Source organism: Babylonia areolata, chromosome 20, assembly GCF_041734735.1.
Source record: "Babylonia areolata isolate BAREFJ2019XMU chromosome 20, ASM4173473v1, whole genome shotgun sequence".
Taxonomy (NCBI): Eukaryota; Metazoa; Mollusca; class Gastropoda; order Neogastropoda; family Buccinidae; genus Babylonia; species Babylonia areolata.
The window spans coordinates 52,999,542-53,023,850 of NC_134895.1; the positions used below are offsets into that span (position 1 = coordinate 52,999,542).

Below are 24,309 nucleotides of genomic sequence, written 5' to 3' on the forward strand. Positions count from 1 at the left end.
GACTGTCCTAAACCAAGACTACTTAACTGCTAAAACTCAAAATGATTTAAATGATAAAACAATGATATGACACAGTCATCTGACAACTGAAAATAACAAATAATTGGATACACTTGCACCCCATGAAGCAATCTTGATGGAGTGTTGTGAAGAGTTATTACCCTTTGTTTTGTTCCTGAGAACATTTCTCTCTCATCTTCAGTGTTCATGTATGCAAACTGTGAGTGTGTGAAAGTGTATGCATGCAAATCGTGCACCTATAATCCAGTATTATCAATAAAATACTGTTAAATATGATTTGATGTTGTTTAAAAGCATTCTGATGCAGCACTGTACAGGTCTTCCTCTTTCATAACTAAATTCTAACCCACACTTTGCAGATGGCCTTAAAATCATATCCACATTCTCTCTCCACATAATTTCCTTCTGTTGCTGATTGTATCAAAGTGATATTAATGTTACTGCATACATGCACTTATCTACGAGGTCAGGTGTGTTTGCATGAGTTCTGTGTAGAAATCTATTTGTGCATGTGAAGGATGTGAGTATGACTGAGTGTGAGCATTCACACACGGCTCCTTTTTAGTTTTTGTTTGAATAATTGCTATTATGTCATTTTCATCCATCTGAGTTCTGGTTTACATCCTCCAAAAGATAATACAAGGTTAATCATCTCTGAATCTTTGTGCATGTGTTCACTCCTTTTAATTTCATTTCACTGATAGTGATAAAGGATAGATTATCGATAGATACATAGAAAGACAGATAGACAGATAGACATATAGATGGATACAGATGAAGTAAAATCTAAAATGCAATCCTGTGTGTAGTGTGTATGTGTGTGTGTGTGTGTGTGTGTTTGAGAGAGAGAGAGAGAGTGTGTGTGTGTGACCTTCCATTGCTTTGATAAGCCAACTGTGGCCATTTACGTTACTTGCATGAATTAACTGCCATCAGAAATTACCCCAAAATGGCAAATAAGGTCTGACTTAGCTCACATGTACTTTATGCTTGCTTTAATACCACTTTACCAGCCTACATTACCAGTATAAACATTAACCAATAACTATTCATGAAAAAAATGATGATTTGTTAATATAAAATACCCCACTGAAATGCGGACATCGGTTTTGTTAATACTGACCACACTGCTAATTTGCTTTATCTCGCACTTAAACTTGATGAGAAAACTCATCTCTCACAAGTCTGCCAAAGCTAAATTAATAACTTCAACCCTTTCTCATTGTTAAATATCAAAATAATAAAGATTTAAAAAAAAAATTTTAAATGAAAGAGACAAGACAGACAGACAGACAGAAACACACACACTTAACAGTGCTTGCTACTTGAGCAACTGGTTCAGTTCAGTGCATGAAGTTATGCTGGTCTGTGTTCTGTGACTGGACAGTGACACAAACCAGCCACGAAAAAAACCAATCCTATGGGTAGAAAAAGAAACTGACAGCATTAACATATAAATAAATATCAATTTATCAAAGGTACTATTCTAAATAATAAAGGGGATGGAAAAAGACAACACAACCGATAGACAAATAACCATACTCTGAACAAAAAGTTACCCAACAGAAATAACCCTTTCCTCTCAACAAAAAAGTTACCCCAACAGAAATCACCCTTCCACTCTCAACAAAAGTTACCCCAACAGAAATCACCCTACCACTCTCAACAAAAAGATACCCCAACAGAAATCACCCTTCCACTCTCAACAAAAAGTTACCCCAACAGAAATCACCCTTCCACTCTCAACAAAAAGTTACCCCAACAGAAATCACCCTTCCACTCTCAACAAAAAGTTACCCCAACAGTAATCACCCTTCCACTCTCAACAAAAAGTTACCCCAACAGAAATAACCCTTTCCTCTCAACCACTCTCAACAAAAAGATACCCCAACAGTAATCACCCTTCCACTCTCAACAAAAAGTTACCCCAACAGAAATAACCCTTTCACTCTCAACAAAAAGTTACCCCAACAGAAATCACCCTTCCACTCTCAACAAAAAGTTACCCCAACAGAAATCACCCTTCCACTCTCAACAAAAAGTTACCCCAACAGAAATCACCCTTTCACTCTCAACAAAAAATTACCCCAACAGAAACAACCCTTTTATCTCAACAGAAAGTTACCCCAACAGAAATAACCCTTCCACTCTCAACAAAAAGTGTCCCTACAGAAACAACCCTTTACTCTCAACAGAAAGTTACCCCAACAGAAATAACCCTTCCACTCTCAACAAAAAGTTTCCCTACAGAAACAACCCTTTACTCTTAACAAAAAGTTACCCAACCAGAAACAACCATTTACTCTTAACAAAAAGTTACCCCAACAGAAACAACCCTTTACTCTCAACAAAAAGTCACTCCAGCAGAAACAACCGTTCAACTCTGAACAAAAAGTTACTCCAACAGAAACAACCCTTTCCTCTCGACAAAAAGTTACCCCAACGGAAACAACCTTTCCACTCTCAACAAAAAGTTACTCCAACAGAAATAACCTTTCCACTCTGAACAAAAAGTTACCCCAAAAGAAACAACCCTCTCCTCTGAACAAAAAGTTACCCCAATAGAAATAATCCTTCCACTCTCAACAAAAAGTTACCCCAACAGAAATATAACCCTTCCACTCTCAACAAAAAGTTACCCAATAGAAACAACCCTTTACTCTTAACAAAAAGTTACCCAATAGAAACAACCCTTTACACTTAACAAAAAAAAGTTACCCCAACAGAAACAACCCTTTACTCTGATCAAAAAGTTACCCCAACAGAAACAACCCTTTACTCTCAACAAAAAGTTACCCCAACAGAAACAACCTTTTCCTCTCAACAATAAGTTACCCAGCAGAAACAACCCTTTACTCTGAACAAAAAGTTACCCCAATAGAAATAACCCTTCCACTCTCAACAAAAAGTTACCCCAATAGAAATAACCATTTCCTCTCGACAAATAGTTACCCCAACAGAAACAACCTTTCCACTCTCAACAAAACGTTACCCAACAGAAACAACCCTTTACTCTCAACAAAAAGTTACCCCCACAATAACAACACCTCAACTCTGAACAAAAAGTCACCCAAGCAGAAACAACCCTTCAACTCTGAACAAAAAGTCACCCCAGCAGAAACACCCCTTCAACTCTGAACAAAAAGTCACCCCCTTCTACAAGTCACACAACACAGTGACTGAGGCATGCAGGCAGTTAGCTCTGTGTACCTAGCTGGTCGGCCAACTGTTTGCCGCGCTCAGCCGACACCACCCGCTCGTCTTCCAAATCACACTTGTTGCCCACTAACACCACCTGGGCGTTATCCCACGAGTATGTCTTGATCTGTGTGCACCTGCAACCGTCACCACCACACATAGGCCACAGGTGAGAACCTCACTCACACCACCCATGCACAACACCGTTAGTACAGGGGACTGCTTTGTTATTCTTCACAAATACACATGACTGGGGAGATTTGGGATGGAAACCCTAAACCCTGTAAAATGCTGGGAAGGGAAAAAAGGGGAAATCAAGATTATATACGGCATAGCGCACATGTTATTTTTTCATTTGGGTGAAAATAACAATAGAACATGTCTGGAAAGCAGCAGGATGGGAATGCTTCACAAACAATTTTGTGATGTGTGTGTGTGTGTGTTGAGTACAGCCATTACCCCCATTACCCCATTTTGATGATCAGGTTACAGTCCTCACCATTCACTTTTAAACTGATCACCAACACAGCAGGAGTATGGCTGACAACACACACACACACACATAAAAGCAAAATGATGCAGCATACACACATATATAAAAATCAGTCCCGTATTCCAAGGGTAAACTGTGAGAAGGAAAGAAATAAACTACTTCACTACAACCAATACCCAACACCAGAAAACCATCTGTACACTAAGTAAACATGGGTAAGGACCGGACCAGGAAACTGCTGAGCTAAAAAGAGAGAACATGAAAATGTCTGAGAGAAAAAAAGAGTACATCCCGACCCTGACACTTAAGCAAGGCTGGAGTCAGCCCAACTACCTAGTTCCTGAGCCAAATCCTGGCCCCTAGACTGCTTCACCACCCTGGCATCTTCAAGATCGCATTTGTTGGCCACCAGCACTACACAGGCACTGCTCCAAGCGTGGGTCTTGATCTGAGTACACCTGCCCACACCACAGCTGGCTACAACACAGTCATCCTGTGTGCTGGGCGATGTCCACACACATGGCAGTGTGCCAAGACACACTTCATGTCTTACTGATGCACTTTTGTTCATGACAACATAAAAAACATCTGTTACATAGACTCTGAAAAAGAATGTCAATATCCATCAAATCTATTGATTCAAAGATTGTTCATACTACCAGTATGATCTGATTACACAAATATTATTATGAACATATAAACACACACATGCATGCAGACACACACACACACAAACACCCACACTTCTTTCAATCCTTCACTACCCCTGTCACTGAAAAAGGAATGAGAAGTCAAATTCATTATCAAAATGATGATGATACAAAAGTAACAGAAACAGCAAGGTCTGCTAAAACCTCTAACACCGACAGTGCAACTGAGGAATTCCAAATCAGATCAAGACTTCAACACACTAACATGAAAGAAACCAATGCTTTTTCCCTTCTTTTGACAATAATAATCTGTATCATGTTTCTGCTTGGGAGATATTTTTTGGTGGCTATGTTACCTGTGACTGTGAAAAGGAGAAAGTAGTGATGTCAGGAGGCCATTTGAAAGTACATCAATTTTGAATTCAGTCATATTGAAAATCCTGATCATGAGTCTCTCTATTCAACGAATGTTTGCTCTTCTGTACAATTTTCATTTCCTTTTTAGAACTCTGCTTTGTCTCTCTCACTATCCTTTTGTGGCCTGACACACCTTTTTATACTGCTGTGTTTTAAGAGTTATGCCATATGGCTACAGTCATATTGTAATTCATTTGATCCCGTTCTCACTCAATTCACATCAAATCCTTAAGGCTGACTTGCCAAGTTCTGAAATTTCAAAAGAACTCAACATAACATCCCTAACTGTTTCTTACTTTTTCACCCACTTACCAAATGTACTCACAGTCACACACACATACACAATGATAAACAGAATAAAAATGTGACCTGGTTGTAACTTATTTTTGCATAAAGCTGTCAAAACATACACCTCTGAAGCATTGCAATACACTTTAATGGACAGCGTCCACATAACTCACATGGCGACACCCCTGATCTACCACACACCCCTTATCTACCACACACCCCAGCTCTCAGCTTCTCCTTACTCCCCCACCACCTCTTTCACTCACACAGACAATGACACACACCCACACACCATTACAGCACACAGCATGAGACCGAAAGTCAGGTGGGCTCACCAGTCCTGCACAGCATTGAAGGACTCCTCATTGGTGACATCGTACATGAGGATGAAGCCCATAGCACCACGGTAGTAGGCTGTCGTTATTGTTCTGTACCTCTCCTGGCCCGCTGTGTCCTGAAAAAGAAATAAAACATCGTCCCTCACAATCACTAACTTTTCTTTAATGATTCAGACTTAGAGAACACACACACATGTATATCAGGGAACACACACACACACACACACACACACAAACACACACACACACACACAAACACACACACACACAAACACACACAAACACATGTATACATACACACACAATGAGGGGAAGAAGAGAAAAACTGCACATTCAGTTTTGAGTAATAATCAAACATGGCTTAAAATCTAATTCATACTTTTAAAAACTAAACAAATGATCCACTGGTGTGCGGATATGTGGTGACAAAAATGATAGGTGATTCAGAAAAACAACAACAAAAAAGAACATGTAAATATGGTCAAAGTCAATAAAAAGAAAAGACCGTATCCTATTATGTTCAGGGCAGTGCAGGAGCAGACAAGTGTTTCAAGTGTCTGCAGGCATCCTCAGCCGACGCCTTAATTTTCTAACCACACTATCCAAAAACATCCAGTTTGGTCTCAAAAACACGCCAAAGCTTACCCATACCCTTTAATCATCACCCAAACACAACAGAGAGGACACAGCAGTCAACAAATAAATGATGTAATAACATTCAGCCGGGAAATACCAAAGGGCAAAGGCAGCCAGGGTCTCCCAGCCTAAATAGGACAATCAAAGGAACGTGAGCTTGCTGCCTCATCAATAATGCAGCCTAGTTTCCTTCTGCCCGACAACTACACAAGTGTTCCCTGCATCACTACCGGCCAGGCCTGCCTGTCTGCCTGCCTGCCTGCCTGCCTGCCTGCGGGGCATTATGGCTCCATTTGACATTCAAACTGCTGCTCTACATTAACTACTTTTTAGCAGGCCTAGGGAAATCTTGCTGCTGCTTGTACTTCATGCTGGGTTAAAAAGATAAAAAAGCATTGTGTGTGTGTGTGTGTGTGTGTGTGTGTGTGTGTGTGTGTGTGTGTGTATATATATATGCGAGCATGCGCGCATGTGTGTGAGTGTGTGTGTGTGTGTGTGTGTGTAAGAGAGAGAGAGAGAGCTGTTAAAAACACAGGAACAATATTGATCTCTTGCTGAGGAATGGACATTGGAAGAAAAACAAAGTTTGATAATGGAAAGGGGAAAGAAAATTTAAATAAAAAAATGACAGTTCTCCTTTTTTTCTGAATTAGCTTTGATGCTTTGGAAGTGTGATTGTTCTGTCATGCACAGCCTGTCAGGTGACAGACTGGTTCACTGAGAGAGACAGAGAGAGAGAGAGAGTGGAGGGTGATGGGGGGGGGGGGCAGAGATAGAGAAAGAAAGATGCAGAGAGGAGTGAGAGGAGGGAGAGAGAGAGGAGAAAGAGAGACAAGAGACACACAGAGAGAGAACGTATCTGTAAATTCATGCCTACATAAATATATATAATAAATATATATATAAATTACATGTTGGAATGTCAGAATCATTGTTTCTCTCCACAAACTGCATCATCAAGCTAGTCACTGACAAACAAAAAGATGAAGATATTTTCACCTTGCTTTTATAGCACAGAAAAAAGAACCAGTTAAATGTATGAGACCGTACAGACAGAGCACAACAAAAATGCTAAAAGTCCTCCAATCTGTCAATTAATCTAAAATAAAACAATAAAACAGGACTCGAAATTGCCACATGCTCTCGTGCACAAACACAACACAACACACACACACACACACACACACACATGAATGCATCCATGCAGTCTCCTTTCTCTTGTCAGGTAAAAATCGATCTGTCAGGAGAAAGCCTCCACCCACTGAACCCTGCTGTGGACCCCTTCAGGGGCAGCAGCTTGCACTGCGTCCATCAGGCAAGCCTCGGAATGTTGCATAATTCAACAAGACTTCAGCACAACTACAGCCTTGCAATCTTCATAGGCAGCACAGAGACGATGGGACATCCCTTTTCACTTCACTCTTTAAAACTTTATAAACAATAACCTCACTCTAATAACTAGTGCTAATTAAGGTTGTACCTTCAATTAATAAAAAAAAAAAAATAATAATATTTTTTTTTTTTAAAAAAATACTGCATGCAACTTAAAAAAAAACCAAAAACATTATTCTGAAAAAAGAAAGCAGTCCTTTTAAAAAGCCTGCATGAGTGTACACACATACGTATACACACATGCACATGTACAAAACCAGCCTTTATTGTCTTTCTGTTTAGTTATGTTTCGTAAAATTTTGTGTGTTCCAAGAAAACACATGAAAGCCACACACACACACACACACACACACACACACACACATTGAAGCAATCCCATGTTTTGAGTAGTTGGGTGCTTCTTACTGCAATCATTTTAGCTTAGTTCTTTAGCTGCATAAAAGATCCCTTTACAAAGGTTAAAAAAAAAAAAAAATTTAAATATAAAAAAAAACTTTCATCCTCAGTATACGTTATAACTTCCCATACTGACACAACATTTTGTTGTATGTATCCAAGTATATTCATAACAATTACTGTTGATACTGTGCAACATGCTGACAAAATCTACAATCCTTTAAAAAAATTTTTTTTAAATCATCATCAAAAATTGATACAACAGATACAGAAACCTTCAGGTGTGAATGAATGCATATGCTGCAAACTTCACAAGGCTGAAACTACTTAAAGGTTTCACAATTACTACAATTAGCATTTCCATATTCTTATTCAGATCAAATGTGGTTTTTTTAATATTGTATACAGAATCATTATCTTTATATCATATTCATAAAATAATCAGTTTGGAACATGTTGGTGGCCATATCAAAAGTTATCTAATCCTCTGCTCCTGCCATATCCTGCCATTAATGCTTTTGGTCTTTATATGTTTGCTGCCTCTGATAAGCCTCAAGGTACATTTCTGCACAAGTACGTGTATTTTAAAAAAATGTAATAATCTAAATACATGTAAGTTACTTTTTAAAAATATGACTTTATATGCAGCAGCTCACATCAATCTTAAAATAGGAGAAAAAAACAGAAGAAAAAACAGAAAAAAAAATCAAACATTTTTATGTGAAGATTTTGTTTTAAGTGAAGTAAGAATTAATCAGGATCAATTTGGTTTGCCCATCAGTGAGTGGCTTGAGAGCTGATTCTCTCCCATGGTCAGTTGAATTGATTCTCTCCCATGGTCATTCTAAGGGGGTTATTAACCCCTAGGCTGCCTGCATGACGAGATAACTCGTCATGGCAAGCATGTATGCTTCGCTGCCTGCATGACGAGATAACTCGTCATCGAAATATTCTGACTTTTCCCTGGTTTGCATTCACTTCCTTGGCAAAAATAGTGGTAGCTTTAGCCTGGGGAATCTCTCTAGATTCTATTCATAGCTAGAAACCCCATCTACGTCATGAAGCAGTCCTTTATTTGAACGTTTTGGTTGGGTCACTGTCCAAGTGTTTGCCTGACTTCTCTCCTCGCTCGCTCAACAAAATGTCGGACTGACGCCGTGCTCAAGACATGCGATCGTGACGAACTAAATCAAAAATGATTTCTTTCTTTAGCTGATGCTCAGAAAGAACTGAAGCCTAAATTCGAAGGAGAAGATAGAGATGAACATTTATAGGACGATCTGATAGAAAATAAAGGGAGCAATCAAGAGAGTGGCCAAGATGCAACTGTCAGTGAGTGATGTCAGCTGTACAGCTGTTAGCAGACGACAGATGACCGAATTAGCAGCAGAGCGATATTCTTGGCAAGCAGCCAACGCGGTCTGATGAGAACTGAATCAAGTGACCGTGTGAGAGGGGTGAGGAGGAGGGGGGGAGGGGGTGGAGACTGAGGGGGCGTGGCCTCACATCCATCTTATCACTTGGAGAAGTCACAATGTATTGTGTATCTATCTCTTAAAAAAAAATATATATATATTGTGGTTGTTCTAGTATGATTTTGTGTTTGCAGATATCCATTTGTCCAGAAAATATGATGTTTTTGTGCAAATTACCTGACTAATGTTTGTAATGAACAAGTTGAAAATGTGACAAAAAACAAAACACTGATTTCAAAACAACAACATGTCACTAAAAATATATAAAATGGGAAAATAGCATGTGTTTTGTATTCTTTATTCATTTACCTTTCAGAAAATATATACTTTTATGGGTCTTTCTCCAATAACAAAGAGCACAGAATTTTTGGAAAATTTATACCCGTTTTTTGGGAAAAAACCCTGGCAAATAGATTTCACTTAAATCTTATTCTCCTGGCAGCGAAAGGGTTAAGAAGAAGTTGAATAACCACTTAAATCATTAAACGCTTTCTTTCATGGACGTATAAAACAAAAGTTTAAGCAAGAGTGAATTTATAAAAGGGAAAACAGAACAGAAACAGCTAAAACACACTGAGAAGACAGAGACAAACTTCCCCAAAAAACAAAACCCTAATCACTTGGTCATGGTACAATACTCTCAGGTTCCTGACAAAAGGAATCTTGATCATGGATGAGCGAACATGGGGAACGCCTGCAGAAAAACCCACCTCCATGACCAAACCACTTCACTGGGATCTAAAGTAAAATCTTAACTAAATTCAACTAATTTCAAGGCCGAGAACACAAACACCATAACCTGAAAAGCCCACAAGCATATTTCTGCAAACCTAGTTTAGTCTCTACACAGACACAGGTCAGTATCATCAATTGTTACATGTTTAAAGTAGATAATTTGTGATTGTGTCACAAACTGACAAAGCAATGCTAAACAATCCAGACAGTACACTGAGTGAAAGAAACTAAGTGAAATGAACAATGACTGCTTTTGGCCACAAACACATTCACAGGAAACTAAGTGAAATGAACAATGACTGCTTTTGGCCACAAACACATTCACAGGAAACTAAGTGAAATGAACAATGACTGCTTTTGGCCACAAACACATTCACAGGAAACTAATTGAAATGAACAATGACTGCTTTTGGCCACAAACACATTCACGGGAAACTAATTGAAATGAACAATGACTGCTTTTGGCCACAAACACATTCACAGGAAACTAAGTGAAATGAACAATGACTGCTTTTGGCCACAAACACATTCACAGGAAACTAAGTGAAATGAACAATGACTGCTTTTGGCCACAAACACATTCACAGTCCTCCATGGCTTTACCCTTCCCAAGCACTGTTGGAATAGAACTCATGCACACAGTTAACAAGAAGAAGAAGAAAAAGGTATGCAGGACTACCAGCCCTGGCAAACAGACAATGACAGAGCAGGAGATGTGGTGGGGTGAGAAGGGACAGCCTGTAGGGATAGGAAAGTGTGCCGATGTCTGTTGACAGGTGATAGACAATCTCATCAATGAATGAATTACATTCACACTGCAGCTGCCTGAGGGGAAAGTGTATTGCAAACATCAATGTTACTGACGGTAATAGCTTACCTGCCTTCTGAAATATCCTAACGACAGCACTTTCTTTGAACCTTTAAAAATAAATATTACCTGTCACACAAAAGATCTCAGGACCCTTTTGTTTTTTTATATTTTAAATAAGATTATTGACACTCTACATTTATGTCACAGAGTATTACAACAGAGGTCAGATGTATACATCTCTCTCTCTCTCTCTCTCTCTCTCTCTCTCTCTCTCTCACACACAAACTTATTTTACTCTTGTATACTTTTACAGGCATACACAGACACACACACACAATCACACATACATACATACACACACCACACACACAAACTCCACACCAAGCACAATCACACCAACAGATGCACGCATTGTTTCACAGAACCATACCCATATTTGCAGCTTGACCCGCTTGTCTTGTCTGAAGACTGTTTTCACTTTGAAGTCAATGCCCACTGTGCTGACAAAAGCCGACGTGAAGGAATCATCAGCATATCTGAAGAGAAAGGATGTTTTTCCCACACTGCTGTTGCCAATGATCAGTAACTTGAACATGTAATCGAAGTTCTGGTCTGCTGCATCTTTCTGCCATTTTGAATCGTTTGCTGAAGCCATCTGAAAACACACAAAAAGCACACATACAATAAATAATATTCATGTCATAAAATACACATTGAGAAAAAGACAGGCAGATGGACAGAAAAACATAGTATGTGCATGTTTGTGTCTGAATCAGAATCAGAATCTATTTGTCCTCAAAAGTTTCCACACAACCACTGACAGTACATGTTCAGTGTTTTTAAAGCAACATGCAGCCACATAAAGTTTTCAAAACCTTTACAACTGTATTCATTCATTTGAAATTTAGCTGAATATTCACCAAGAGAGCATCTGCTAACAAATTGTTCTAATACTATTAAATGATATGTAGCAATCTGGTCATAAGACTGCAAATCAGGTACTTCCCTTCTCCAACACCAAAACTGAAGAGAATAAATAAATGTAAATTTATTTTTCTGCTGATTGTTTATTATCATGATACATGTTATTCTCAGTACTATAAATAATGACACACTCATGTAAACACATTATTCAGAAAGAGAAAATGTCCTCTCACTGTTTGTAATGAAACCTACAGCACTGTAATCATTTAAATCCATTGTCATGAATGTACATGTAACTGCCTGCATTTCTCATTTAAAATGGCCAACACCTTGTGAGTTAATCAGCTGATGCCATCAAACTGCTGATTTATCTATTCCCCTAATCCAGTGTGCCTAACCTATAACCTCTTCATTTGTCCTCATCTTCCAGGCTACTTGCAGTGTACAGCTTTTACTTTAGCTCCCTGTAAGATAGCACAGTTGCCAAGATGCCTCCACACACACAGTTCATCCAGCCATTTTTACTCCTATCTTATCTGTAACTCTAAAATCCTGGACAGCTTAGTGTAAAAGAAGTGAACACTTAAGTATAGCTGCCTTATTTTCCCCCTCAACGCAAGCCCCACCCCTCATAAAAATGAAATACAGCTGACAAAACTATACAAACTTTTCAACAACTGCATGTGTATAAACCACCCACCCACCTGGTGATTTCAGCCTGTCGGACCACAGCATGGTTGGTAACGGAATCAACAGATTCCATCGACTCAACATGTGTGTGCTTTTCAAGATCATAAATATGACAGCCTGACAGGCTAGCTTCACCTATATTTTGTTTTCAACCAGCGAGACAGCGGAGGAGATAAGAGAGGAGGTTTGACATGGTTATACCCCACTTTATCTCCTTTTCTGAAGTACCCATCATGGGTTGTTCTGTAACCAGAACAGCAGAAAGCTCAAATATCTCCACTTGGTTAACATTTGTAAATTGTCATCATAATTATCAAGACAGACAATCCATATCAGGCACCTTCACACAAACACACAGTCCAGGAAATATTTCTTTTTCTTTTCTTTTTTAAACAAAAATGATATACTAACATGACCCAAAATAAAAACTAAAAGGGGGAAGAAATTCTCTCATGTGCTAAAAATGTGTGTTTGACAAACAACCACTTTTTAATGCAGCCACTTCATTGCTTTTATTTCTAAAATATGACTGATCAAGAATAAACAACAAATAAGAGCATTGTGAATTGCACTCTACTGATAAAACAAACCTATGTTCAAAATAGGAAAACTGTGCCCATGGAGCAAGGCCAAATTTAGGAAACTGTCACAAAACAAATATACTCTTTTTTTTTTCCTCAGCTCTGTTTACATACCATCAATGTATATTCAGAGAGGTTGCAAACTGAATGTATCAAATATGCTCAATGTCCATTATCTTATTTTTGACTCACTTGTGTAAACAAAGTGAGTCTATGTTATAACCCAGTGTTCGGTTGTGTGTGTGTGTGTCTAATCTCCTCCCTCCCACCTCACTAACAACAGATGCACAATGACTGTTGTACTGGAGGCATTCTACAGATGACCATCTGTTCGACCATCTGTTCACAACCGCCCACACCATGAGGCCAGCAAATATGTATACTTGCAGCCCCAATGTCATTCACCCATGGCCATTTTCACACCATTCACACCTCATTACCTCTGTAGACTGCCAACACTCTCTTACAACACAGTTTACACACGCACTTTTAGAGACTTGCTGTCTGTGGACATATGAGAACAGTGCTAGACTGACTGACACTGATACTGACTGGCACTGGTTGTGTCGCAAGCCAATATGACATTTGTGACCCCTTCTAATCCTATTCACAGAACAGTGAGCAAACACAGACACATACCCGGTCTCTCTTCCCCTCACTAACAGACATGCGCAGAGACAGAGGGGGCTTGGGAGGAACATATACAACAACAGATAAATCAAACTTTTCACCCCCAAAATGGGTACCGGTACTTTTGATAATGAATAATTTTTCTAATTTTCAAATTTCGACTCATCATTTTTCATAAAGCAACATAAAGTCTGAAATACTGTTGCATGTAAATAGAACAGAAAATAATCTGCCTAATATAATAATAAATACATGAAAAATATAGTATCAAACTGATACTGCAACAGACCGTAACATGCATGTCAACTTCTGTGCACATACTGAACACATTACAGTGAAAATAGGCCAGTGACAATAGAATAAATATAACATGTTAGAAAGACATATATTTAAGTACTGAATAAAACAAACTCTAATCTTATAAAGATATATTAAAGAATAAAACTAAACACACTAGGAAGATACCAAAATAAAACAAACTCTAATCTTATAAAGATATATTAAAGAATAAAACTAAACACACTAGGAAGATACCAATATGAGCTGATTCATGCTTGCCATAACTTTTTTTGCACAATGGAGGGTGGGGTAATGGGTAATGAGCAATGGAGTGGCTAGAAATAGGATGAAAGCTTGGTGAAAGTTTTACATCACTATACTTATACTTTTTTTTCTTTTATACATACAGCTCATTTTTAACAAAGTTCTGAAAACAGTATCAAAAGAGAAGTTCCATGTTTAAAAGTGCCTCCAACTGTTCTTACATTTTCATGTCTAAAGAGCCACTGAGATGGTAAGTGTCTGCCGCATACAGAAATGAAGGACTATGTTTGTGTCAGATGAAAAGCTGTAAAAAAGAAAGCTGAGAAACAGACTCGGCAACTTGCCAAGACAGCTAAGTATCACTGTATGTTTTTGCCAAAGCTGCTACACACTGTACTACTGACAATGTATAATTAACATCATTGTGGCCCAGATGTTAAAAACAAACAAAGGAGCAAAAAGCAATAACAAATAACAAAACAAAAACAAAAAAACAAAACAAAAAAAACATATAAAAAAACAACAACAACAAAAATGGAAAGAAAAGTAGCATCATTATAGTCTACAAAATGACCACAAATGAGCTTCTGCAAAACTTCCATAAGTACCATGTGTGGTATCAACTATCAGCCCTCAAAATATCAATGAAATTTCAATTTGTATCAAATGCACTATCAAATGATCGCTCAGTTCACAATATCAATGAAATTACTATTTGTATCAAGTGCATTTCAAATTATCTCTAACAGCAAACAGTAATTTCCACCACCATCATAAATACCAGCAGACTTACAGATTAGACATCAAACCACAAACTGAGTCCTGTCCAGTTCAAAGCCCAATTTTCTCTGAAGTAGACATGAAGAGTAATGTATAAAAGCTTACCTCGGTAAAGAAAAATCCAAGGAAACGTAATCAAAATAAACGCACTGTCAAGACCCGAAGCAGAGTGGAAAAGAGAGGAAAGTCCACGTCCTATGGTGTGACACCCACAGCAGCAGCTGTCCTCAGCAACAGATGGGATCTAATGGGACTCTGCAATCCTCTCTCCCCTCACTCCAATATGGCTGCCTCAACAAGCCTCACTGCCTTCCCAGCATCCTACTCTCTTCACCTCAATTCAGCTCCACTCCTGCAGAGTTTCAGCAGCACACAGGCAGGCACCAGCGCTCTTAATCGTTCAATACTCCTCACTCTGGGACTGGCAACACCAGTCTGCCGCATTAACATTCCAAATGATACGCCACCATGAGACTCACTGTGCAGCGTCTGGATCACACAACCTGCTACTACAGTTTCCAATGACAGTGATTATATTTGAATACTGGTCCATAATGTCAACCAACCCTCCCTGCCTCAGTTAACTAGAAGGCAAAAAGCAACAGAATGAAATGAAGGAAAATCAATACTGTGACTGTGCCTGTGTGTGTGATCCTCTGGCTGCGGGCACCCCTCTTTGCTGACTGCAGACTTAGCTTAGTGTGGCTGTGCTGATACATGTAAGGCAGGCTTCAGTGGTTCAACACACAAGCTAGCATGGAAATCAATGCTGCTCTACCTTTGCGCAATGCGGGTTAAACAGTTTATTTACTCCCTTAATCAATTTCTCAATGGCCAGACAGGTATAAACAGCAAATGGAAACCCACGCCCCTTTTTTCTGGAAAAAAGTCAATACTCATTTTCTAATTTGTTGCTGCTGAATGTTTAACCATGAAGGATTTTATTCAACTAAACCCATACCAGTAGGATCAGTTTGTTTAGCATGGTAAATAGAACACCATGTGTACAATTCTCCGTCATGTGATACATAAAAATTGGCCTTCTCAATGCCTATCTGCTTGTACAGTCTTTCAAATGGATGAGGAGGAAGCTGGCAGACTGGTTAAGAGTAAAGACAATTATCTGCCAATACAGTGTCTGTGAGGGCATAGGTTCAAATCCCTGTCTCACCCTTTCTTCCCAGTATTACTGGAAAATCAAACTCAACGTCTAGTCATTTGGGTGAGATGCTAAACCAGTAACTGTAAGAAGTATGGTCAGTTGTTCTGACAAATACAATATTAACAAAACACAAGTTTTATGAGTTAGTCCACATGCATTTGACTTCAGCTGTCACGAATATGTGCAAATGCCTAGGCAAAAACACAAATCTGACTTGTCAATTCTAATCACCAAGGTGACATTAAGTTCTGAAAACTGAGAAGTATTTCAATATACACCCACATAAAAATGAATCATTTTTAACACAGCCTAACCTCCTCCTCTCCTCCAACGCGCGTGCACACACACACACACACACACAGAGTTCAAAACCTTTGAATTGTTCTCCAGCAGAAAGCTACCCTTTTTGAATTCCCAATCCTCCCGTAGTCATCAATACCTTCTGAAACCATTGGCCCCAGATGAACTGTTTCACCATCTGTCATCATCCCACGTGTATGTGATTGTGAAAAAATGCATGATGTCACCCCTGTGGGAGTCAATACTGCCTAGCTTGGCAGAACCACACTGTGTGTGTGTGTGTGTGTGTGCATGTGTGTGTGTGTGTGTGTGAGTGTATATGTGTGTGTGTGTGTGTGTGTGTGTGTATGTGTGTGTGTGTGTGTGTGTGCCTGTGCCTCTGTGTGTGTATGTGTGTGTGTGTGTGCCTGTGTGTGTGTATGTGTGTGTGTGTGTGTCCATGTCCTCATAAAGCAGACATGACTCAGCGACAGTACAGTGGCTGTCAGGACTATGTGTGCAAGCTGTGCACCTATGTACAGGAACGAATAATCAAAAAAAGGTGGGAGATAACAAGTTATTCCGTGTTCAGTATCTCACATACACAGACAATAAAGAAAAATGGTGGGGAAGGAAGGAAGATGCAGGGACAAAGGGAAGGTAGGATGTCTGGTGATTAGAAGCCATCCTAAAGTTGAAAACAAACTTTTCTGTGTAGAACTTATAAAGTAACACAAAATTTAAAAAAAAATAAAACATGAGAAAAGGTAAGACGGGAGTACATAAAGCATCCAACCTCTCAAATATAGCAGTATCACGATCAGGCATGATTCAGCAACACATACTTTTGTACAATATGAAACTTCAGCACAAGGGCTGTTTCTGTTCAGGAGTCAAGAATTATACATGTGTGCATTTTTAAACACATTTTTATGACATTGTTACAATTTTACCTTTTTAAAACATGTCACTATCACTCATACATTAAATGAACAAGAATAAAGTTTACAAACTCATTACCATCCAAAAAATGTACTTCATGCAAACACTGTACACTCCCCCCCTCCCCTCTCAAACAGAAAAAAATGAAGACATACAAAACTGTCACTAAAAAAAAAACTATGATCAAATATATTGGGATATATACTGCAGATAGAAAAGTCATCAAGACTGAGTGAGAATCTTCCTCTGCCCTTTGTTCGTGTTCGCTTCATTTGTTTTAGTTTTAATCTTTTTTTCTTTTTTTTCTTTTTTTTTTTCTTTATTTCAACATCAAAAAATGGTTTTTCTAATCAACAGATACTGAGATATATGAACTTTTAAATTACAACTGTTCGGATTAAAACATTTCGTCCTCACACAATCTTGATACCAGTGTGCAATGACAGACCTGATATGCCTGGACAAATCATTCTGGCAAGCACTGTGCATCTCAGACTTTCAGAAAGCCTGACACATCTTATCATTCTGTTATTAAACACCGGGCATTTCAGACTGTCAGAAAACCTGGCACATCTTATCATTCTATCAAACACTGGGCATTTCAGACTGTCAGAAACCCTGACATAATTATCTTAGACTTCTATCAAACACTGGGCATTTCAGACTGTCAGAAACCCTGACATATCTCACCATTCTAGAAAGCATGGACCATCACAGTCAGTCAGAATACCTGACACATTTTATCTGGACAAGGAAATCCACCTGACAGATTAAAAAAAAAAAAAAAAAGGTTAACTGAAGCTGTTCCCTTTCACCCTTCCACTTCTCTCAAATGACTGTCTGTAGTGTACTATGAGGACAAACAAAATATTTTAGTCTTACTTTCTCTTGCTGGCACTGGCACTATACCTCAAAGCACCTCCCAAACTACTGCCGCACTGATGTCGCAACATAAGGGTTGCTGCCATAGGTTTCCCAAAATATAATTGCGAAATGTTGTACAAGGGTCTTGAAAAGCCTTCACAAAGGTAATCAAACCCTCACTTCATGGGGTTAATTCATAAAACAATGAAAGGCATACGAGGAGATTGGGAAAGGGGTTGCGGGTAGACAATAGCTCTAGACACACACACACACACACACATACACACACGCAGAGAAAGAAGTTTATTGCACCAGACAGTGGGGGCTACGATGTCTGTGTGTGTGTGTGTGTGTGTGTGTGTGTGTGTGTGTGTCTGTGCGTGCATGCAGAGGATTGGGTGTGTGTGTAAGCAGGTCTGTACTGTGGAGGCTACGGAGTATCGGTATTGGAATGTGTGTGTGTACATAGATATATGGGGGGAGGAGGGGGGGAGGGGAGCATGGTTGTGTGTGTGTGTGTATTTGTGTGGGTGTGTGGGTGTGTGTGGGTATGTAGTGGAAGCTGCAATACATTGGAATGTGCGTGCGGGGGGTGGGGATGAAGGGTAATGTGTAGGATGGTGTGTGTGTGTGTAGTGTGTGTGTCTGTGTGTGTCAGGGCTCGTGTGCTTTCATGCGTGGTACTGGGCCTGTGCACTTTTGTTTGTGCTTTCATGTCTGTGAAACTGCATGTTTACTGCATATGTGGTGTACATGTGTGTGTGTGTGTGTGTGTGTGTGTGTGTGTGTGTGTGAATGTGTATGTATGAGTACATGTGTGTATGTGCGTGTCTGTACGTCAATTTACATTTATTTGTTTATTTGTTTATCTATTTATTATCATTATTGTATTTTTACTGTATTTGTGTCTTTTATTTTTTTCTTTTCCACATTTTATTTTATTTTAGTTTTTTTTTTTTTTTAATGTTATCCATGTGTTTATTTATTTATTTATGTATTTATCAATTTATTTATTTATCTATTCATTTATGTATGTATTTCTTTATCTATTCATTTAATTGTGTACTTATTTATACATTAATTTAATGATGTATCGATTATGCACTTTTTTCCTCTTCTTTTTTTCTCCCAAGGCCTGACATTGGGTTACGCTGCTGGTCAGGCATCTGCTTAGCACATATGGTGTAGCGTATAATTATGGGTTTGTCCGAACGCAGTGACGCCTCCTTGCGTAACTGAACTGAACTGTCACAAAAGGATGTTCACACTGTGTGTGTGTGTGTGTGTGTGTGTGAATGTGTATGTATGAGTACATGTGTGTATGTGCATGTCTGTATGTCAATTTACATTTATTTGTTTATTTGTTTATCTATTTTAGTATTTATTATCATTATTGTCTTTTTATTGTATTTGTGTATTTTATTTTTTATTTTCCAAATTTTATTTTATTTTACTATCTGCTTATCTTTTTCTTCCTTTTTTTTTTTTTTTAATGTTATCCATGTGTTTATTTATTTATTTATGTATTTATCAATTTATTTATTTATCTATTCATTTATGTATGTATTTCTTTATCTATTCATTTAATCGTGTATTTATTTATACATTAATTTAATGATACATCGATTATGCACTTTTTTCCTCTTTTTTTTTTCTCCCAAGGCCTGACATTGGGTTACGCTGCTGGTCAGGCATCTGCTTAGCACATATGGTGTAGAGTATAATTATGGGTTTGTCCGAACGCAGTGACGTCTCCTTGCGTAACTGAACTGAACTGTCACAAAAGGATGTTCACACTGCATACAAACGCAGTCGAAACAATATAAAATAAAACAAAAAAGCAACTGAAAAAAATGACAAGACAAAATGGAAACTGCATGACCGGTTCATAAAATCAAAAATTAGTTTTCAGACCACCCTTAGTGAAGACCATTGCGCGCTAGCTTATATCATCCAACTGCCCCAACCACCACCCCTCTCCCTTACATCCTCCACACACACACACCCTCCCAAGAAGACAGGGAGCTGGCAGCACTGACCAGAAAATCCCCAGGGACATCAGTGAGACACAGCAAGAGTGAGTCTGGTTCTGACTATCTGTGCCTAAAGGGATCGATCCCAGCCCATCACTCAAGACCGCTGTGAGCAGCCACCCTACCCTGGCTTGGCACTCGGAGCCTGACCAGATCAATGGGAGTTTCAGGGAGTGTCTGGAACAATTCCATCTCCCAAATTAGCATCCATTCACACAGGATGCAGCCAGCACGCCATGAGGCCCGGAGTGCTTGGATACAATGCCAGCACCATTTTCGTCTGGTGGCAATGTCTCCTTTCCGCTGGGTACAAATGGAGCCACAAAATCTTTAAAAGGTTTAGACAATACAAGTGGCATATTTCCATTAATGAATGACAGCACTCATGCTGGTGAAGTACTGCATTTAAAGTTTATAAATGACTGTGGATCTGACATCACTGTAAATTGTGCATGTGGGAGGGTGGGTAAGAGGTGATGGGTGTGCAGATGTGAATCAGAATCAATTTTGTCATTAAACCTTCACATGGTTTATAAGACACATTTATCAGCAATCACACACACACACACAGAGAGAGAGAGAGAGAGAGAGAGAGAGAGAGAGAGAGAGAGAGAGAGAAAGATAGTAAGTTAACAACAGATTACATACAGAGCAAGAAAATGATTAAGTTCTCTGTGTGATGACGTTTCTGGCAGCAGTTAAAAGATTTTCAAAACATTCCTTCAAGTTTGCCTTCTACTTCTAGTATCAGCTGACTGGGTTTAATAGTATTTGAAAGGTTTTATGCTGAATTTTGTATATAATTAATTCTCTAATTTCTCGGTATAGTTCGCAATCATCTAAGAACTGATATATATTTTTAGTTCAATTGCTGACATCCTTCTCTAACTACTCTGTATAGTTCGCAATCATATATGAAATTATATTCATCTTCAACTGTTTCACATTGTAAGCATAGTCTCATTTCTTTGGGGATGTTAAAATATCTACGCTTTTAAATTGTGAGATCACAACAGGATGTGGATTGTGTAGAGTGTGTGTGTGTGTGTGTGTGTGTGTGTGTGCTCCATGTGTGTGTTCCATGTGTGAGCGTGTGCCCTGTCTAGTGTTTTCATCATTGACAAATTTAAATGTGAACAGTTTTGTTGTGCACAATATTTTTTTTTTTTTTTAAAGAGAGAATAGGGAGAAGACAGACAGTGACAGAGAGACAGAGACTCTCTTGAGAGAGACAGAAACTGAGAGAAAGAGACAGAAAAAGGATTCAAGATAAATGACAACATATGCTGTGTCTAAAAATGTCAAATGAGTAGGTTTCAAAATCTTACACAGCAGTAGGCAGAAACAGAACCCAATAACCCAGAAACAAAACACCACGTCAAGGCATGAGCAGAACACAGGAAAGCAAAAAACACTGAGAAAGAAACAACAATAAGACATACAGACAGACACAAAGAATAAATCAATGAGTTTTGAGGCCAAAGGACTCTGCAAAAGCTAGTGTGTGTGTGTGGGGGGGGGGGGGGGGCGGGGGAGGGGGGGGGAGATAAAACTCACAGTAAGTGAACACAAATTAGCTCTTACATCAAAATGAAAATGTAAAGCAGTGCAACACTAACAGTAACAATACTGTACAGCAGTGTGTCTGATCACGGATCTAATTTCCAGTACCTGGGAAACTGAGAGCTGGTTGAAAGTCAGCTACTAAAATTATCTAGCTCCATCTCTCTCTCATGCTTCCCCCTCAACCCCACCTCCCACATCCACTGTCACACACACACACACACACACACACACAATGTACAGTAAATGTTCAGGTACAGCTAAAAAGATGTCTCCAAACTGCCCATGACCATCCACTTCACACAGTACAACTCACCCTCTCATATTTATAACCCACTGAAAAATCACCCAATTTATCCTGCAAACAAAACACAAAGAAAGCAAATTCAAAGTCAAGAACCCCAAACCTCTTGATCCTGAACAGGCAGCTACTCTCTCCAACGTTCACAGTTTTCACTCACGACTGCAGGGAAAAGCTAGCCTACATGTGAGAGCACACACACATCCCACGCCACAGGCAACTAACACCAAATGGCACAGGCCTCCCTTTTCCAGCTAATTGCCTCGCCCTACAAGCACCCTACTATGGTCTACAACGGCCTAGGTCTGTCAGGCTGACAATATTGTGACAAATTCAAAGGTGACTGAGCAGGCTGCAAATGGTTCACCCCACTGGAAATGACAGCTGGTCTGTTCCAGGCATTCACACACCTACATGCATACATATGTACAAATGACAATGTCCATGTCTAAGAAAACTGTCAGTCGATAGTCTGTCTCCTCTCCTCTTCATCTGCCTTTAATGTTGGGTGGCTAAATAAATGTCACATAGCATGCCCTACCATTAATGGTTTCCTTTACTCTCTTACAGCAAATTTAAAACCCTGGACTGATCAAATGTTATTTACCGTACTCAGTTAAAAATGGATCAAAAAAAAAAAACCAAAAAATAAAAACATGAAGAGAAGGAGAGAGAAAGAGAGAGAGAGAAGTTAAAAGAGAGGTAGTGCACACATAACAGAAAAAATGTATCACAACCTTTTCTTTTTTAAATTCAAAACTTGGTAAATAATCTGCCAGTGACCGCAATAAGTGCATGCAGTCTCATCACACTTTGGTAAGCAATCTGCATTTTTTTTTAAATTCCACAGAATGAGAAGATGGACAGCCACCAAGAAAGGAGTAAGTGACAAACTCAGCTCAAAGAAGGAAGATGGGCCTTTGGCCAAATCCAGGATGTTCCTTCCTCCCTAGGCGATCACATACTTGCTAATTTATGGAAGATATGCTGGTTCAAAAGATCAAAACTGTCATTTTATTTGTTAAGTAAACTTCTTCATGAAAAGAACAATATACACCACAAAACTAAGTAATATTCTGTCTTCCGAAATCAATAAAAGTCTTGTGCCTTAATTATGTATAGTAGTTCTATTAGTACATATGTAGCATTAAAACCATTAATTGTGACTCATGCACATGGGCATGAAACTTTTTATATGTTTTTTTGTTTTGTTTTTTGTTGTTGTTTTTTTAATCAGCACCAAGGAGGGGGGAGTGAAAGAAGTTTTCAGGTCAGATCTGTTGAGTGAGATAGAATGAGGGAGAACTAACAGTTGCTGAAAAACAACTGGTTCAACTGCTCATTTACAAGGTCGATTTATTTACAACAAACCAGCCAACCGAAACAGAACCGACAGATGAAATGCTACCCTGGGGAAGGAAAGGAGATGGACAGGGGGGGAAGAAAGGAAGACGTGATGAAATGGGGAGGGAGGGGAGGGGACAAAAAGAGCTAGCTTGTGTGCAGGCAACTGAATACAAATTCACAAGGGCTTGCCAGTCCCTTAACAGCGGTGTGAATTTCAACATTCTTAGCACACAGTCATCTGTGATGCCTACTGTACATTATGTCAACAAAACAAAGCAAATCGACTTGCTTGCTCTGCAGTCAATCCTTGTAGTGGGGTACAGTTATCTATTCTTATCCTCCAGCGCAACTTATTTGCTTCTTTAAGAGAACTAAAAGTAAAATACCTATGTTTGTTAATTTGCCGATTCTGCTGTTTTCATACAGGGAAAATACACCCCTTCAGAATATGAAGCAATAATTATTTCAACAGGCTTCTTGTCCAACTCAATGTGTCAAGTTAACAGCCTGCAGATTCACATACACATCACACCAAAGGTCTGTTTAGAATTTCCCCATTCTGCTCTTGGATGCTGCTGAGTTCTTTATGGAATATGCCATGGGGTTCAGGTCTATTTCCCTGTTCAAGATTCCTCCATCTTCTTTCCTTTGGGTATTTGAAGCCTGGATCCTGTTGAGGCATGATTTCATGCCGACAGTATTTGCAATGCCCCCCTCTGCAGTCAATACAGCCAGTACAGTGTCCCAAGTCTGGTGCCCAAAACCCTTGCTCAATCACAAACTCATCATTGTAATATCCATAACCAGACACTCAAAATGA

The 24,309-nt window shown here is 39.0% G+C and overlaps 1 protein-coding gene across 8 annotated transcripts in view; it reads right to left on the minus strand.

The window, feature by feature from the left end:
- Positions 1-24,309, minus strand: part of LOC143294719 (ras-related protein Rab-3) — a 40,239-nt gene that overhangs the window by 6,828 nt on the left and 9,102 nt on the right. For 2 of the 8 annotated variants that reach the window (XM_076606143.1, XM_076606142.1), the window contains exons 3-5: positions 11,281-11,505; positions 5,403-5,521; positions 3,232-3,356 (exon numbers count right to left, since the gene is read on the minus strand). In XM_076606143.1, coding sequence (XP_076462258.1) covers positions 3,232-3,356; positions 5,403-5,521; positions 11,281-11,505 — 469 coding nt within the window. Of the gene's footprint in view, positions 1-3,231; positions 3,357-4,045; positions 4,171-5,402; positions 5,522-11,280; positions 11,506-12,179; positions 12,213-15,103; positions 15,534-16,599; positions 16,654-18,263; positions 18,282-22,248; positions 22,379-24,309 lie in introns of those variants that run through there. The other 6 variants (XM_076606145.1, XM_076606146.1, XM_076606139.1 and 3 more) reach the window with 6 other exon arrangements.